We start from the raw sequence: 16,863 nt of genomic DNA, 5'->3' as shown, positions 1-16,863 counted from the left end.
GGCGGATAGCGTGACGTCAAGCTTGACTCAGCGCGGCTAGATCATTTGCCAAAACTACGCTTCGATAAAATTTTACTGCCAAAAACCGAACATAAAGCCTCCAACGTTATGCATGCATCTCATCGGTATTACTTTAATGCGCCTTTTACGAAAAGTGAACCCACTCTTGGCTCGCATTAACTTCAATGAAAATGTGAAATAGTTTTCTCACTTCTCATGCATTTTTGGTTTGAGATACTTGAATTAATTGATTACTTACAACTATCTTATTATGTGTTTACATTTGATGATTGTGAGTATGCTTACAAACAAATTTTAAGTTCCATGATAACAAGATACAATCTAAAAAGAGCTAATACCTAAGAATGTTCTAATGTTGAATGCAAAACTAAGTCATATATATACTTTGGTTAACTTGTTGCTATGAGACACCATATCATGAAAATTATATATTTAATTAACTTTACTGGATATAATTTTCCCACCTTATTCCTATAATTTATATTCTTATATTAAGATTCAATATCTATGTGGAAGCTACCTCTATGTAGTTTTGCAAAACAACCATTTCTTTCTTCAGGAGTGATAAGATAACACTCTTAAAAATGGAACTACTATCCCAATTAAAGTATCAAATGTATTTTCTTATAAATTTAAATTCTTTTAACAATAAAGTAACAGTCTCGTATTGTTATTTAGTAAACATTATTGACATTTGTATTCAGAGACTAAAGATACATTTACATCACATAGTAACAACTTAGGGCCATAGTAGGTGTTTGGCAACATTACTTGTACATAAAAAATACTCAATTAATGAGCACTGTAGTCCTGGTTCATGAAACAATTATATAGTACATAAGAATAAGAATCAATAAGTTCAATCCAAACCTTCATGCCTCATAATGAATGAAGTGTTAGATTTAATTCTATGTATTGATTCAAACATTAAATTGATTATTTCGAGTTTAATTTACAAGTTTGCAAACATGTTTTACTTTTAGCTATCAATGTAAAATCAAGATACATTAATATAACATCACTTTTATCATATTAATTCCCTCAACATTTATGATTATAAATCATTTTGTTATACATTGTATTTTTATAATGAAATTAAGTGGGAGAAAAATAAAAAAAATAAAAAAATTCACTCCTGGTAACTTTAATATGCTTATAGTCAACAAATAAAAAGTCAAAATATAAATATTATTATAAGAATTAAGATTCATAGCAGTTTTTTTTGGATATAATATAGTATAATATACAAAATGTTATGGGAATAATCATTTCATACAAAGTACAGTAATAGGGTTGACGGTAAAAAAATAACAAATACACTAAATAATTGAATAGGAAAAAAATATAAACCAATTTAGTGTTAATAATAATGTCATTTAAGGTGTCATCATAAATTGTTTGTAAAAAAAAAAATACAATATGTAAATTTAGATTTGAATTATGACATAAATAGAATCCAATTTGTTAATTTACATTACCGAAAATAAGGATACTGCTCAAGAGTATAATAGTCAAACATGTGTGTATAAAAACAGAAAATATTACAATACAAAAAAGTGCAAAAAATATTTTTTCAATGTTAATTGACAGGGAATGAGTAAGTATTATTATTTATAAACATAAATGACAAACAACATTTTTATCTTTTGTTTATGTACTGATTTTGTGCCAAATATTGGTGCATTACATGCTAGGATTTCTCGTTTCTTGGCCGAAACAAAAATCTACTCATAAAATGTGATAGAATCATGCAAATTGGCACAAGTTGCGTGATGAGATATAAAGCAATGCAAGTTGAGAACGGGTTGGCCGTCTTATGTATCGTCGAACATTCGATTTGTTCGCCAAACTGAACAAAATGTACCAGTCACAATATGGATTGTAACACAAATTGGACAATTGAAGCAAGATATATGTATACTAATATGCCAACTTACCAATAACAAAATTTCACACCGAATTACAATAGTAAACGATGATCTTGAAAACGTCTACACCAATTTCTATACCACAGTCAATACCACCAATAATAAAACACTGTAACTAACACTATTACTCCAAGTCAGCTTTATCGAAAACGTTCTTTTTAAACAACTTAAAAGAAACGACCGCGATACGCCACGGAACGGTCTTTCCAATCGGCCATTGCACGACACCACAGACTAATGTCAATTCAAGTCAAAGCTCGAGAAGTTGAGACAATGATTTTTTTTCCTTGATTAATGTTGCTATATTTTAACAATATTTCTACTAAATTAAATAATATTATAGTTGTATATATATAGACATTTTAAAACACAATAAAATATAAAAATATACAATAATTGAAATCACGATGAATTTTGCGATTCTGTACTAGAAATAATAAAATCTAACATCAAATAATTAGACTCTGTTTATTACTGTTACTGTTTCATTAGTTTGATTACTAACTATTACTGTTTCATTAGTTTGATTTAATTCAATGTACAGTCGGTGATCTTTGACTTACAGAGTCACCCGGCTTGAATCCTGGCTCAAACCCATGCAACATTTTTATACAGTCAAGTAATTTTTATATCTATTACAAATTTTACAGTTATTACAAGATAATGTTTTATTTAAGAAAAACATGTAGTTCATTATAGTCAAACATATTACTAATAAATAATCTATTTACTGAGATGATCTGGACTGCCTTAAGAAAAAGCTGACTTTTGGTTCCTTTGTCATTTTCAAGGGGAAAAATTGAAAGAAAGCATGTCTTGACATTTGACAACTGACAATAAACATCAAGCAAATATCAAAGAGTTTGTTTTTATTTGTATTGTAACACAGTATCATCTGTAAAAAATAAAATAAAAATGGTTAAAATTAAAGATGCTGCCCTTGCTTACAAAATCTTGAATGGATTAATTTGCGTTTATAAGCCTGCCTGCGTATCTGTACGTCAAGTGCAACATAAAATTTTAACTAACCTATGTAGAGGTGAACTATTCATGAAAATACTTAAGTTTTAATCTTTAATGAATTCTTCCCAGAAAATTTAAGTTTTATGCTTAACATTTGTAGATCTCAATGATTTGCCAGACAGGCCTCAGGAAAAAAGGGTCGAGATAGTAGGAGCCACCAATGCTCCTATGAAAGTTAAGTTACTTCCAAACTTCGCTGACGATCCCTTAGTCTGTGGACCCCGATACATACAAAAGGATTTTCGGTGCAGCTGGGCGACACACTTAGGTCTCTTCAGTAGTGGAATTTTGTGTGGGTATTTTGACATTTCAACATACTAAATAAATAAATAAATCGAATATCTCTTACTGTTCCTCGCAAACATCCCCGAAGTTACTTAACAAAAATATTCCATACTCCTATCACGAAAACTCATCTTGGAAAACTGGTTCCGATAGTGCGCATATGTGCTCAACATAATGAATTGACAAAAGTTATACATGGCATTGACATCTTTCATGATAGCTTCATTACTTTTAAAAAAAAGCTCATGGATTACTTCTTGTCAGTTAAATAGTGCGTTAAATTCCTTGTTTTTTGTTTTCTTTTTTTTTTGTTTTTCTTTTATAATATGTAGTTATTGTGTTTGTAAACGACGATAAAATAGGCCAATAATCTTTTTTTAAAATTGTATAATATATTTTAGTTTCAACTTAATTTAAACTTTATTTTACATGTTGACTCCATACACTGTGAATGTTATGTACACTTGTAATCGATGTACATATCAGAAGTTGATTTTCTTTTTTTGGATGTTGTGTAAACCATCAATTAATATGTATATTGTTAGTGTACTTATTAAATAAAATAAAAAAAATAAAAATACTAGTAGTTTATATAAATATTCAATAGGCTTTGTACATGTGATACTTTCATGCTTAATTATTTAAAATTACAAGTTTAAGAATACATCAAATATGTATTCTTAAGCAACAAGCTACAATTTTTAATTTGACAAAACTTTTAATAAATATTACTTATTAAATTACTTATTTGAATGTCTATTTATACATAATTCTGTTTCCAGTATTAGGTATCAATGATGGAACCAAGCTTACTTACCTTCTAAATACAGCAAGACTAACAAGAGCTTTTAAAGTTCACGGTCAGCTTGGAAAAGCAACAGATACTTACTTTTGGAATGGACGAACAATGGAGAGATCCACATATGGTCATGTCTCTCGGGAAAAGATTGATAGGATTGTTGCAAACATGCAAGCAGCTCACCAAAAGACTATGTATGAGTAAGTATAAAACATTCTGTTTATTTTATAATTGGTAAATAATAATAAATGTTAAAGTATTGTTTTCATGTTGGAATCTTATTAAATTTAATATAGGTAAGACAAAATCAAAAAAAAATTGTTCACAAGTATTAACGTATATTGTGCCTATTTGAACAGATAAGGTACATTTCACAGTAATTTAAGACAAACTCTTTGTATTGTTATTGTATTCAGTATAAAAATCAAGTTAACAAGTGTAGGAATAATGAAAGAACCCATTAAATTCTATGGTCAGTAGAGTTTCGGTAAATTTGCAATATCCTCATTCTGTTTATTATCATTGTGAAAAATTATAATTTTAATCAATTATAATTTTACATTATCATTGTGAAAAATTATAATTTTAATCAGGTTATCTGGACTTCACATAGACTCCCAGACTACATATGAGATGGCGTCACAAGGACTGATCAGACCAGCAAGCAACAAATTACCTGTTGTATATGGGATTAAATGTATCCATTTTGCTCCACCTAATTTTACATTAGGTCAGTAATTTTTTCTGATTCACATCATATTAATATATAAATTATTTTTATTGTAACTGCATATGCACTATGTGTCAAAAGCAAACTAAATGCATATTAGACTATTTGACTATTTATTATTCTGATGTACTCTAAAAGTACAGGTTATTTATTTTATATTACTCGTAAGATTTTTCTGTTATTAGTAACTATCTTTTGTTACAGTAGTAAATATACTTAATGACAGTGCACTTGTTTTATCTTATTCATAGTTGAGTTTTAATAATGTGAAATAAATAGCCAATTTTATTTTTTATTTTTCAATCAAGCTCTCTCATTTTCAGAAGTGCAATCTGTGAACGAATATGATAAATATCTTTGGACACTAATTCATGATTTAGGAGTGCAATTAAAGTCAACGGCTCATTGTACTGGAGTGCAGTGTATCAGACATGGCAAATTTGATATACCATTAGCACTTTTACGGAAGCATTGGACTTTAGAACATATTTTGAACAACATGGATGAATGTCGCCAACTACTTGAAGAAAATGAAAATTTATTAAAACCAAAATCAGCAGCATTAAGTGTTTAAAGTTGATGACATTATATAAATAAATATTAATTTAAGTAGGTAGAAGTAAATAATATTCAAATTTATATTGTATTCTGTTTTTTACTCTTTTATCATTTATTAATCTAGGAAGAACATCCATATAAATTCTATTCCAACCAAAAGAAGAGAAAAGCCAAACAAATAACATTGGACAGCAAATTGACATTGTATCATCAGCCGAGAGCTTTATTAATCTATGATATTCACTACAGATTTGCAACTAAATGGCATTTTGAATGTCATCAAAACTGTTAATGTAATTTTGGAAGTACAATTAAATTGGGTACAAGTAGTTTAGAGTAATAGTGTTGTATTAAAAATAAAGATATATTAATCATAAACTCTTAGTAGTGTAGAATATAGCTGAGTTAACAGCAAATTGCATGAAATATGTTTAAGATTTGGTTATCTTTATTCCTACTTTGGTTGGAATAGGCTCTACATAGAAAAATTATCAGCCAATTTCCTCATTACCCTCATTTCAGATTTAAGCTATAAATGCAGGCATACCATTGGACAATGAAGATAGCACAAACTAATTATACAATACCTCAATTAATATAATATATGTTTAATCTATACAATGAACAATGTTAGAACCAATGATTTAGAGTAGGCTACATACAACAAGCCGTCTGACCAAGCATACCCAAACTTTGTGATATGCACATACTTGATTCCCTTCTATTTTAGTTTATGTAATAATGCTTTTATAAACTGTGAAAATTCTTCTAGGGAACTTAATTAAGTCAATGGACTTATTAACTACCATCAATAAGTAATTCTGTGGCTCAAATGCCAAATTAATTTTAAAATCATTTATTATGATGTTCAAGTATGGCTCGTGAGACTTCATCAAAGATGAGATATGATGACATGCTCCATTTTAAAATTATCTAATTAACATGTGGTATCTAGCCTACTCAAAATCTGTGGTTTGAACATATTTATTGTGACAAAATTACTAGATATATTTTTACTTATAAAACACTATCAATAATAGTTACAAATTTACAGTCCAATACTACTAGTTACTTAAACACAACATATTTCTCAACTCGCACTACTAGATGGTGTGCTAGTAGGTGTGTTTGCCTGTTTCTCTTGTTGTTCTATCCTTTTGTGCCTTATCATATTGGATAGAATTCCGTCAAACGATGTAGTTTTCTTTTTAGCAGATCCTCGAAGTGTATCTTCCCCTTCTCTTCGAACTCTAAGGCGAAGAGAGCTCACTTCGTCCATGAAGTCGAAGTCTGATTTTTCCTCCCGTATTGGAGATGAAGGCTCTACGGGTTGGTTTTCTTTACTCACTGGTATCGGCGAAGGTGCTCGTCTTCCCGGACATTTCCATTCAAGATTCAATGGACCTGATTTCTCAATTGTTTTGTATAGCTCTTCTAATTCCGATGGATCTGGCATCCAATTCTTACCAATGTAGACCCCACTTTTTGAAAGTTCATCATCTGAACACGGCAGATCATAATCATCACCTTGAATCTCTGTTCCCATTTTTAATATAAACAATTAGTAATTAAAAGGATTACATATAATACATGAACGTAAAGAAGACAATATTTTGATTTTGAGTTTTGACTGCAATAATACAATTAGAAAATTTTGTTTGTTTTTCTTAGATAAGCCAAAGGTGTGGTTCCAAACAGCCTCGATGTAACTAGCAACAATTAACTAAATAGAGTTAATTTTTTTAATTAAACGCATGGTGTGCTATAAATAAATACGAATTGATATTTGAATAATGTCTTTTATTTATATTCCTGACACTACGTTCATTAAAATATTGACTAGCTTAAGAACAAAATATGATGTCACCATTTCTGTAACGTATAAAGTTATTATTATTATTTAAGGAATTATAATGAATTAAAAACACATAAATAACACTACGAACAATTTACAAAAATAAATTGTTTTTTTCCTCGATTTATATAACTATAGTGCACGTCCTAAGATTACGCAAAACCCTAATAAGTTCGAATCACAGTAACGTAGGAACTGGAAACAATACAATGGCAACATTATCAAACCATTTGGCATTGACAGATAGATTCACACTTCAAAATTATTGTTTGAACATGTGTTTTAAAGTTTGTAATAGTAGTTAATAAATTTAAAATATTAAAGAAATGTCTTCTGGTTCTGATAGTGAATCTGATAATGAGAGAACCACTATTTCTAGGCTAGTACATTATTAACAATACGTATTACATACATACATAAAGTTTATAAATTTAATATTTTATTTTCAGACTTGGTGACTGCGAAGTTTGTGGTTCAAATCAAGCCCTTTACACTTGCCCTAAATGCGAAGTTAAGACTTGCTGCCTTGATTGTGTTAGAATACATAAAAAAGAACTGAAATGTAACGGCATTAGAGATCGTACAAAATTCATACGAATTAAAGATTTTAATGATACCGACTTGTTAAGCGACTATAGGTTGTTAGAAGAATGTGCGCGCTTTGTTTACTCAGTCAAAAGGGATGAAAAAAAAAAGTACACAAGGATAGATAAAGAGTTACCACTTGTAAGTTAAATATTTGTAGCATTTTGTACTATTTAAGTAAGTATTGTAATATTATTGATGTACTAATTTGTATATTTTTTAATAAATATTGCAGCATTTGTACAAGCTGAAAATGGCAGCAAGAAAGAGGGGTACAGTTCTACAGTTTCTGGCTGCAAACTTTACCAGACATGCTATAAACACAACTAAATACCATTTCAAGAAAAATATAATAACTTGGAGGGTTGAATGGATTTTTCCAAATGTTGACACAAAACCATTAAAGTTTACTGATGATCAATGTCCTGAACAGAAGAAGTTGTCTCAGCTTTTAGATAAATATTTGAATCCAGATGCAATGCCATTTGACGGATCTAAAGATCTTGTTTATTATAAATCTGCTGGGTTTAGTGGAGTAAAAGTTCTATTAAAAGGTAAATGTAACATTAAATTTATAGAATGATAAGTAAAAATATCTGCCTATTTGATACTGATGATGAGATTATATTGTGCTTGCAGTAAGGTGCTAAGGAAGCATGCATGTTTCTAATTTATATCTATTATGTGTCTGTTACAGCTGAAAAAGTAAAAGGTTCAAACAAGAAGTTCTTTGAGTTGGACACAACGGAAACTTTGGCTGAAAACTTATCAGGAAAATGCATTATTGAATTTCCTATAATATTTGTTGTACTGAGGGATCATGCTTATAATTTTGAGATTATAACACCAGGTTAGTCTTTTTTTTTTAATGCATTCAGAATTTATCACTATGTTAATTAATTTTAAAATGTTAGTTTTAGATTTAAATCCATTATACATTTTTATGTACATCATGCAGAAGTTTATCTATTTGAAATATCTAAATACTTTTACAGATAGATATACTGACTATAATTAAATGTAAGTTAATTGTCAAATATTATCTTATTACAGGTGAAGAATTTGATCTCATACAGAATAAAAATACAAATGTTGAAGCAAAAAATAAAAAAGTAACTGATAAAATAGACATAACAAAAGTTAAGGGTAATGCAAATGATGTAAAAGGTAAAGAAGAAGAGGAGGATGGTAATTACAGGAAGAGGCCGCGAACTTTATTGACAGAACAGATTGCCATTGAAAAGGATAAGGAGATTGAAAGAGAAATCAGAGAAGAAAAGAAAAAGAGACCTAAAAATCTTCTTTTTACAACTGGTTACTCATCAGAGGAGAGCATAAGTTGTGGCAGTGAAGATGAAAATGAGAAATAAAATATTATTAACATAAATTACTTTATTTAAATACCAATTGCCACAAATTTGGTGTCGGTCAAAATGAATAAGTAATCATTAGTTGCATGGATACCCAAAACTTCACCATACTTATCGATATTAACAACATGTTGTTGCCCAACTTTAATATTTTTCATAACTCCTTCAGTTCTTTTCCTTAACTGACAATCCTGGTCACTAGAGCTCTTATAGATAAATATATGACGAGTGGCTTCACAAACCACACTGTAGGAAAAGCTTGGAGAACATGTAACAAACTTTCTGTTCTGTTTTGATGACTGTACATAACCAAATGCCATGAGAGTTCCATGATGCTTTACTGGCCAAGTATGGGAGTTGACTAATTCTGCATAAGGTTGCCATATGCAGGCATCAACATCGTGTCTAAGAGCTAATGCTGGAGCCTCGTGTGTTTCTAGCTTAGTGTTAAATAAATATTGATGCACACTCAGCGGGATCTTGTGTGTTATCTCATGGCTTGTTATATCCATGCGGACTGAAAAGAAAATATTTATATATTATATGTTTTTACTCTAATTTTTAATATGAATACATCATGCATATTATGATTGAATGACAATTTAAACAAACAGTTAAAATTTAATTCTGTATTAAAATTAGAAAATGTAATCATTTTGTTGTAGTGGGTATCCAAAACTTACCTAAAACAGTGTCCTCTTCAGATGCTGCATCACATTCTTCTAACTCCTGAGTATTGAGACCAGGCACACTCTGATCTGCTTTAACTTCAGTATCAGAACACAAATGAGCCAGTCTCTTATGCACCTCTTCTACCAAACTTGCATCAAGAATTTGTTCACCATTTTTATCTCCTCCTTCCAGCAACTCATTCCAAAGTTGACTTTCAGATTTTGTTATTAGAATATCTACTTGACCATTGTCTTCAACATTCCATGTTGTAAGTTCATTATCCACATTATGACACAGCTTCCCTTCTACAAAAACTTTACCAGCATAACTTATCTTCACTGATAAAGGGGTCACATTTACAAACAGCAACTTTTTATCAAAGCTATTTTGTAACTTCAATGTAATGGTAATATCATCAGAGGTCTGAAGCCATGTGTATATGATTTGTCGTGGTTCCTCTTTGTGTTGAATAATGTCTTTCTCTGAATCTAAAGTAAACTTAAATAAGTTATCTGAGGCCACATAAAGGGCTCTACAGCTAGTTTCGAGGGCTGCATAGTGGATAATACCTTTTCCTCTGACTTGCCTTAGAGTAGACTGTTTCCATGTTTTGTCATAATTTTCAAAAGTTATCCAACTTAACACAGATTCAAAGTGTTTTTCACTCTGCTCAACAGATTGTAAGAGACAGTGCAACAATTCAACATTGTCATTTTCCTCCATTCGTGTGTCTACTATTGTGAAATACTTATCTTCTCCTAGAGCTAAAATCGAGAATAAAGTTTGCCAGGTTTGTTTATCACTTGCGGGTCTATTCCGCGTTCCTGTTTCAATAATGTGTATGTACCCAGTACCATCACTGACCACAGCTAAATTGCTAGAGGGAAATGTGAGGCAAAGATTAAAATGACCTGACCTTCTTTCAACGTGAGCTGGCACATCATAAACAACGGCACTTTGGAATGTGTTGTTTATATTGTCAAAAGTCACATTACGTACTTGTTGTCGATTGTCGATATAATAATAGTTGTATTGATGATCCCAAAAATCTAAGATTAGATGGTTATGAAGAGCAAAGAGCTTTGCGTGTACGAATGAATACTGTACTTCGTCTGGATAAACTTTATCGACCGGAGAAGAAAGATCGAGACAGAAATGCGGAAGAGTTTGCAAGTTCAGTTTGTAACCTTCAAACTCGTGATCTAAGAGGCGCCTGTCTGGTCGCAAATCTACTAGTGAAAGAGGCATAACTTATTAATTGTACAATGCTATCCTTAATGAAAAATTACCTAAAATTATAAATTACACGTCGAAATGTTTTTATTATTATTATTATTATTATGTTTATGGCATCTGTCAATAGGTTGACAATTCTGCCAGTGTCAGGGTTGAAAAATACACGTGGTTGCTTAAAACAGCACTTTTTCGTTCTGCCAAATGACCAGTAGCACGATCTAAAACAAACAGGACATCACAATATAATATATTAACACCAACACCAACTAAGATATAAAATAATAAAACTACCTACATAAATATACTTATTCTATAAATAATATATACTTAAACTTATTCAAAGTTTAATGTTATATCTTTCAATATATTTAAATAAAATAGTTATAATAGAGATTTCTGAAGAAGACAAAATACAGGACATGTTGAAAGGGCGAGGGAAAGTAGGAGGAAGAACATCATACAGTGAAACAGGAAATCTGGTGCAATCAAAGAAAATATGTTCAACGGTACCCTCATCAAGGCCACATTCACACAAAGAGTGATCCCGAACCCTGATTTTCGATAGAAAATGAGGGCTGCAGTTATGCCCAAGACGCAACCGAATTATTGTCGAAGTAGAAAATTTAGAGCAGTTACGGAACTCAGAAAACCAGGGTTTTAATGGAATATTAGGTTGCAAACTGCCATAAAATTTACCTTTTACATGACGGGTAAAGTTCCATACATCATTCCAGCGCTTATTCAGATCAATTTTAGCGAGAGAACGTAAATCTTGGGCAAAACAGTTAGCATAAGTCTCCGTACCATTGCGAATAGACCACTTAGCACATATATCAGCCTGTTCATTGCCAGAAATCCCGGAGTGGCCAGGAATCCAAGCAAGGGCTACCTCAATTCCAGCAGAGTGACACTTAAAAAGAAGTTCCCGAGTTTTGAGGTTAATTGGGTGAACATCTCTAGAACGTAAGGGAAATTTTAAAATATCTTCTAAACAACTGCGACTATCAGTGAAAATTATAGTTTTATTAAGGTTGTGGGATTCTACCAGGGATACAGCTTCATAAATAGCTATTGTTTCTCCAGAAAAAATAGATGTCTTGGGAGAGCATTTAAAACTAAGGGTCAGCTTCATGTCAGGAACCCACACCGCTGAACCCACAGGGTCATCTGCAGATAGTTTAGAGGCGTCTGTAAATATAGTTCGCCACCCGGGAAACTGTTCATTTAAGAGGTTTTTAAACCGAACGTTGGCTCCAGGATCTTCTTTATTAATACCAAAATATGTAATTACATTGGGCCTAAAAACAAGTGCATCAAAAGGGACAGCAAACAAAGGATTACCAGGAAATTGAAAAAGAGGAGATGCTGCAATAAATTTTTCATAACTTTTGAAAAGGCAAGGAGCTTCTTTATGAGTCCAATAAGTTGAAGATGGAATAAAATTTGAAAGGTGACAAAGAGAAGTAAGTAATGGGTGGCAAGAATTTTGAACAGCTTTGTAGAGGAATCTATCACAAAGATATTGTCTACGAAGAAATAAGGGAGGATCGAGACATTCTACTTGGAGAGCTTTTATGGGGGAGGACTTCATGGCACCACAAATGATGCGGAGACACTTAGCTTGAATTTTGTCCCAATCGGCTAAAGCAGATTTATTACACGGTTCAAGCAAGAATGACCCGTAATCAAAATGACTCCGAACAATGGCGTTATAAAGGAGTTTCTGAGTGTAGGGATGAGAACCCCACCACACACCTGAAAGAGACCTCAAAACATTTACACCAAGCTCACATTTTTCCTTAATGTAATTAAGATGGACCGTGCCAGTCATACGAGAGTCAAAGTATACCCCCAAAAATTTTACGTTATTTTTTACTTGGATGGTCTCATTTTCCAGAATAATATCAACATCTGGTATCAATCTTTTTCTGGAAAACACCACTGCAGAGCTTTTGGGACCAGACAGAGATAAGCCATGATCCTCTAGCCAGATATAAAGATTTTGTATAGCAGAATTAAGGCGAACAGAGCAATCGTCGATAGATTCTGAGGCGTAATATAGGGCTATATCATCTGCGTATTGTAATATGTTACAATTGGATGAACAAGAAGAGTCAAGTTCAGAAGTATATAAACTATAGAGAATGGGACTTAAAACTGATCCCTGTGGTAACCCCTTCCATACTATTCTTGGGGGATGCATAGTACCTTGGACTCGAACAGAAATATAACGTTGCATGAAAAGGTTACATATAACATTAATCATCCTCGCGGGAAGACTCAGCTGGAGCATTTTCTGCCTGAGTAGCGGGAGGAGAACATTATCATAGGCTGAAGTGACGTCAAGAAAGACACCAACAAGATGGTGTCCCCTTGAGAGGGCCAGGCGAATTTCCGAAGAGAACACGCTCAGGCTGTCCATCGTGCCCATACCTTTTCTAAACCCAAACTGCGATTTTGGCAAGATATTCCTGCTTTCAAGAATCCATTCTAATCTATTTTTTATTAAGTGTTCCATAATTTTGGCCAGAACTGACGATAAGGCAATAGGACGATAGGAGGAGGGATCTTTAGGATCTTTATGAGGTTTAAGGATAGGAATGATGATTTGATGTTTCCATGACTCAGGAACAAACCCAGTTTCATAAATTTTGTTAAGAATAGAGAGTAAAATTAATTTTGAACAGTCAGAACATTTCTTTAGAAAGGAGTAAGGAATACCATCAATACCAGGAGAGGAGTCGTGGAGATTGTCTAAAACAGAGCAGAGCTCATCACGTGTAAAAGGATCATCCATTCGATCATAGGAAGGAGGAGAAGGGGAAGATGAAGGAAAACAATTTTCAGGAGGAACAAAAGGTGGAGCCAGTCTATCCAAAAAATCATAGAGCCAGACAGAAGGGTCGTTAGAAACAGGATTGCTATCACTGAAAGAACCTCGGAAGTTTTTAATTTTTTTCCAAACAAGTGAAAAAGGGGTTCGGGGAGAAAGACTCTCACAGAAACGAAACCAGCCGTTACGTTTCTTCAAGGATAATTCCCTTTTTGATTTGGCATTTGTACTTTGAAAATTTAAGTAGTTTTCTAAAGACGGAAATTCCATAAAGACCTCTTCCATCTCATCCCGTTTGCGGATGATTTCCGTGCATTCATAATCCCACCAAGGGGGGGAAGGTATGAAATCTTTAGGAGACTTTTTAATTGGGATGAATTGATTGGCCGAATTTAATAAAGCAGAAATAAAATCATTATAAGTTTGTAAAAAGTTTTCAACAGTTATTACAGGAAATTGATCTGTCTGGCTTGTAACGCATTGCTGAAATTCTGCCCACTTAGCCTTCGAGATACGAAACTTTAAGAGAGGAGGAAATGGCATAGGCGAGACAGGAACAGTATGGGATAAGGAGATAAGAATGGGGAGATGATCACTACCATATGAGCAGGATAATACCTTCCAGTTACACTGAGAGGCCAGATTGGGAGACGTTAAGGACAAGTCAACACAACTGGGATTCTGAGATGGAGGAGTTCTTCTAGTAGGCGAGCCATCATTTAATAAACAAAGGTTATTATTATCAAACAAATCAATGAGGTGAGCAGAAGGGTATTCACACTGAAGGGAACCCCACATAGTATGATGGCAGTTGAAGTCACCTACAACAACTAAAGGGATAGGAAGAGTTAAGAGGATAGAGCTTAATTCAGAAATAATGGAAGAATTAGGAGAAGGAATATAAATTGACACGAAGGTTGTATTTATAGCCCTGACGGCTACAATATTAAAAGAGGGAGAGTGGTGAGGGAGAGGAATCAATGAATAGATAAGGGATTGTTTAAGAAGAAGGGCACTTCCATCCCATCCACTAACATGATCATCGCGGAGACATGAATATCCAGGAATCCGAAAACGAGAACCCGGCTTTAACCATGTCTCCGAGATGGCCAAAATATGAGGATGGTAGGAGGTAATTAGAGAGATGATTTCATGTTTTTTATGTCTAATGCTCTTGCAATTCCATTGGAGGATTGTCGCCATTTTTATTAAAAGAATAAGGAGTGAACTGATTAAGTTTTTCAGTGACAGTGTACGGTAAACTGATATTATGCTTGGTAATGATATCGATTAAAGAAAGCAAAAGTTGGATGATATTGGATAAATCAAGATTTTGTTTAGAATTATCTGAAGTTATAAGAGCACAGCCATTAGGCTGGGAAGATTTTGGAGAACTAACTAGGGCAGAGTGAGCTTCTTTATCGAATCCCTTACTAAGGGGAGGGCGAGGTCGTTGGTTGAGAAGAACAGTTTTCCGTTGGGATGAAACAGGAGGGATTAGAGGGCTGGAGATTTCATAAATAGGAGTGAGAGGGCTCATCGTAGGGCGAGTGGGAGTGGACATAGAGTTGGGAGGAGAACGTGCGGAGTCAGCAAAAGAGCGACGGGTAGGGCGAAAACGGAGAGAGGCTTCATTGTATGGGATATTTTCCTCTGACATCACAATTTTTATCTGTTTCTGTCTCATATGTTCTGGGCAATTGGGGTCAGTAGCCAGATGTGGACCTGAGCAAGACAGACATGTAGCCTCACAATGGGGTACTTTACAGGAACGTCCATGATGAGGTTGAGCACACACAAAGCACCTTGGCTTGGACCTGCATTTATCTTGAGTGTGCCCAAAGCGACAGCAATTGTTGCATTGGATAGTGGGAAGGGAGTAGAGGGATACTGGAAGTGAAGTGTAACAACAAAAGATTCTCTCAGGTAAGGTTTGACCTAAAAATGTCACAACGACTGTTTGAGTAGGTAACCATTCAGTTTTACCGTCAGTAACAGATTTTCGGTTCAACCGTCTTGCTTTTATAGCCCGGCAACCAGGGGTGTAGCATTCGATACTACTCAGAAACTCCTCCATAGACCAGTCGATGGGAATTTGCTTCACAATACCCATTCGGGTAATGTGAAAAGCTGGGATAATTATTTTGTAATTATGCTCCTGGAACAATGGACTGTCAATGAAATTATTGGCAGAAGAAGCATTCTCAAATTCAACAACAACACGGTTGCGTCCTGCTGATTTAATTCCTCCCTTGAGAACACCAGAAACCTTGCTTCTGTAAATAATTTGAGCAAATTTAAGTAAATTAATCGTATAACCAGCTGATGGGTCGGGTTCCACTCGTGAGGCGTGGACAATAAAAGGGCCTTGATCGGAGTCGTTATACTTCAATTTAGTACCGCTAAATTCGGGGAGTGTGAATGTGTGTTGAATCGAAGCGCTAGGGGGAGAGGAAGCATCCCGTTTGTTTAGAATACTCTCTGCAGCGGTTTGAGAGCGTTTGGCAGCCTTTAGGACTTTTTTGGAGTCTTCTCTGATTATAGATTCACTAGACATCACACAATCATGACTTATGGAGTCACCTCCGCCCCCATCCGGGGGCTCCTCAGATTCCATCACCAACTACTAAATTATTAAAAAAAACACTTACCTCACAACAAGTAATAACGCAGGACAACACAAATATTAGTGGAACTAAGCAATATTAGTACAAAAAACCTAATTTAGAAATCGCGCACGTGTAGTAAACAATACCACAGACCTCTCTCCGAAATGTTTTTAAGCGATAAACGTCAGTACTTTAACGTTGACATTTGACAATTGACATTCAAGTTCCGACAGTATATTATGACTACTATATATTAGCAAATATTATTACAAAAATAATAGTAATTAGTATCATTACTATTTAATAGTAGATATTTCATCTATACTTTTTTATACATTCATAATTTTAGTTTTATTAAA

At 33.3% G+C, this 16,863-nt stretch overlaps 6 protein-coding genes across 9 annotated transcripts in view; 2 read left to right on the top strand and 4 right to left on the bottom strand.

Moving 5' to 3' along the window:
• Positions 1-2,199, bottom strand: part of LOC125075768 — a 66,553-nt gene extending 64,354 nt beyond the window's left edge. For all 4 annotated transcript variants that reach the window (XM_047687532.1, XM_047687505.1, XM_047687523.1 and 1 more), the window contains exon 1: positions 1,959-2,199. The gene's annotated coding sequence lies outside the window, so the exon portion shown is untranslated. The remainder of the gene's footprint in view (positions 1-1,958) is intronic.
• A 586-nt stretch (positions 2,200-2,785) lies between these two features.
• LOC125068778 (mitochondrial mRNA pseudouridine synthase Trub2) lies at positions 2,786-5,463 on the top strand. Its single transcript, XM_047678090.1, has 5 exons — positions 2,786-2,988; positions 3,073-3,264; positions 4,040-4,256; positions 4,650-4,786; positions 5,110-5,463. Exons 1-5 carry the CDS (start codon positions 2,865-2,867, stop codon positions 5,358-5,360), a joined length of 921 nt encoding a protein of 306 aa, XP_047534046.1. The 5' UTR covers positions 2,786-2,864; the 3' UTR covers positions 5,361-5,463.
• LOC125068796 (PAXIP1-associated glutamate-rich protein 1A) lies at positions 5,422-7,010 on the bottom strand. The gene has a single exon (XM_047678114.1). The coding sequence runs from the start codon at positions 6,888-6,890 to the stop codon at positions 6,435-6,437; it is 456 nt and encodes a 151-aa protein (XP_047534070.1). The 5' UTR covers positions 6,891-7,010; the 3' UTR covers positions 5,422-6,434.
• A 436-nt stretch (positions 7,011-7,446) lies between these two features.
• LOC125068771 (box C/D snoRNA protein 1) lies at positions 7,447-9,154 on the top strand. Its single transcript, XM_047678078.1, has 5 exons — positions 7,447-7,578; positions 7,649-7,925; positions 8,020-8,338; positions 8,482-8,634; positions 8,838-9,154. Exons 1-5 carry the CDS (start codon positions 7,526-7,528, stop codon positions 9,152-9,154), a joined length of 1,119 nt encoding a protein of 372 aa, XP_047534034.1. The 5' UTR covers positions 7,447-7,525.
• A 2-nt stretch (positions 9,155-9,156) lies between these two features.
• LOC125068760 (nudC domain-containing protein 1) lies at positions 9,157-16,714 on the bottom strand. The gene is made up of 3 exons (XM_047678067.1): positions 16,671-16,714; positions 9,838-11,142; positions 9,157-9,671 (listed from the first exon to the last, which is right to left on the bottom strand). The coding sequence occupies exons 2-3, from the start codon at positions 11,072-11,074 to the stop codon at positions 9,181-9,183; spliced, it is 1,728 nt and encodes a 575-aa protein (XP_047534023.1). The 5' UTR covers positions 11,075-11,142; positions 16,671-16,714; the 3' UTR covers positions 9,157-9,180.
• LOC125068787 lies at positions 11,165-16,523 on the bottom strand. The gene is made up of 2 exons (XM_047678103.1): positions 15,882-16,523; positions 11,165-11,280 (listed from the first exon to the last, which is right to left on the bottom strand). The coding sequence occupies exons 1-2, from the start codon at positions 16,510-16,512 to the stop codon at positions 11,183-11,185; spliced, it is 729 nt and encodes a 242-aa protein (XP_047534059.1). The 5' UTR covers positions 16,513-16,523; the 3' UTR covers positions 11,165-11,182.
• Positions 16,715-16,863: the final 149 nt, after the last annotated feature.

This window comes from Vanessa atalanta, chromosome 2 (assembly GCF_905147765.1).
Source record: "Vanessa atalanta chromosome 2, ilVanAtal1.2, whole genome shotgun sequence".
Lineage (NCBI taxonomy): Eukaryota > Metazoa > Arthropoda > Insecta > Lepidoptera > Nymphalidae > Vanessa > Vanessa atalanta.
The sequence above is the reverse complement of the archived record's forward strand: the minus strand, read 5'-3'. Positions and strand labels throughout refer to the sequence as shown.

Coding starts and splice junctions, on each gene's coding strand:
- LOC125068778 (XM_047678090.1), top strand. CDS start 2,865: ATGGTTAAAATTAAAGATGCTGCCCTTGCTTACAAAATCTTGAATGGA. Junction 2,989..3,072: donor TTTAACTAACCTATGTAGAG/GTGAACTATTCA, acceptor TAACATTTGTAG/ATCTCAATGATTTGCCAGAC. Junction 4,787..5,109: donor TCCACCTAATTTTACATTAG/GTCAGTAATTTT, acceptor TCTCATTTTCAG/AAGTGCAATCTGTGAACGAA.
- LOC125068796 (XM_047678114.1), bottom strand. CDS start 6,890: ATGGGAACAGAGATTCAAGGTGATGATTATGATCTGCCGTGTTCAGAT.
- LOC125068771 (XM_047678078.1), top strand. CDS start 7,526: ATGTCTTCTGGTTCTGATAGTGAATCTGATAATGAGAGAACCACTATT. Junction 7,926..8,019: donor TAGATAAAGAGTTACCACTT/GTAAGTTAAATA, acceptor TAAATATTGCAG/CATTTGTACAAGCTGAAAAT. Junction 8,339..8,481: donor AGTAAAAGTTCTATTAAAAG/GTAAATGTAACA, acceptor TGTCTGTTACAG/CTGAAAAAGTAAAAGGTTCA.
- LOC125068760 (XM_047678067.1), bottom strand. CDS start 11,074: ATGCCTCTTTCACTAGTAGATTTGCGACCAGACAGGCGCCTCTTAGAT. Junction 9,672..9,837: donor TGAAGAGGACACTGTTTTAG/GTAAGTTTTGGA, acceptor TTTTCTTTTCAG/TCCGCATGGATATAACAAGC.
- LOC125068787 (XM_047678103.1), bottom strand. CDS start 16,512: ATGGAATCTGAGGAGCCCCCGGATGGGGGCGGAGGTGACTCCATAAGT. Junction 11,281..15,881: donor CCGAAAATCTGTTACTGACG/GTAAAACTGAAT, acceptor TGTTTGTTTTAG/ATCGTGCTACTGGTCATTTG.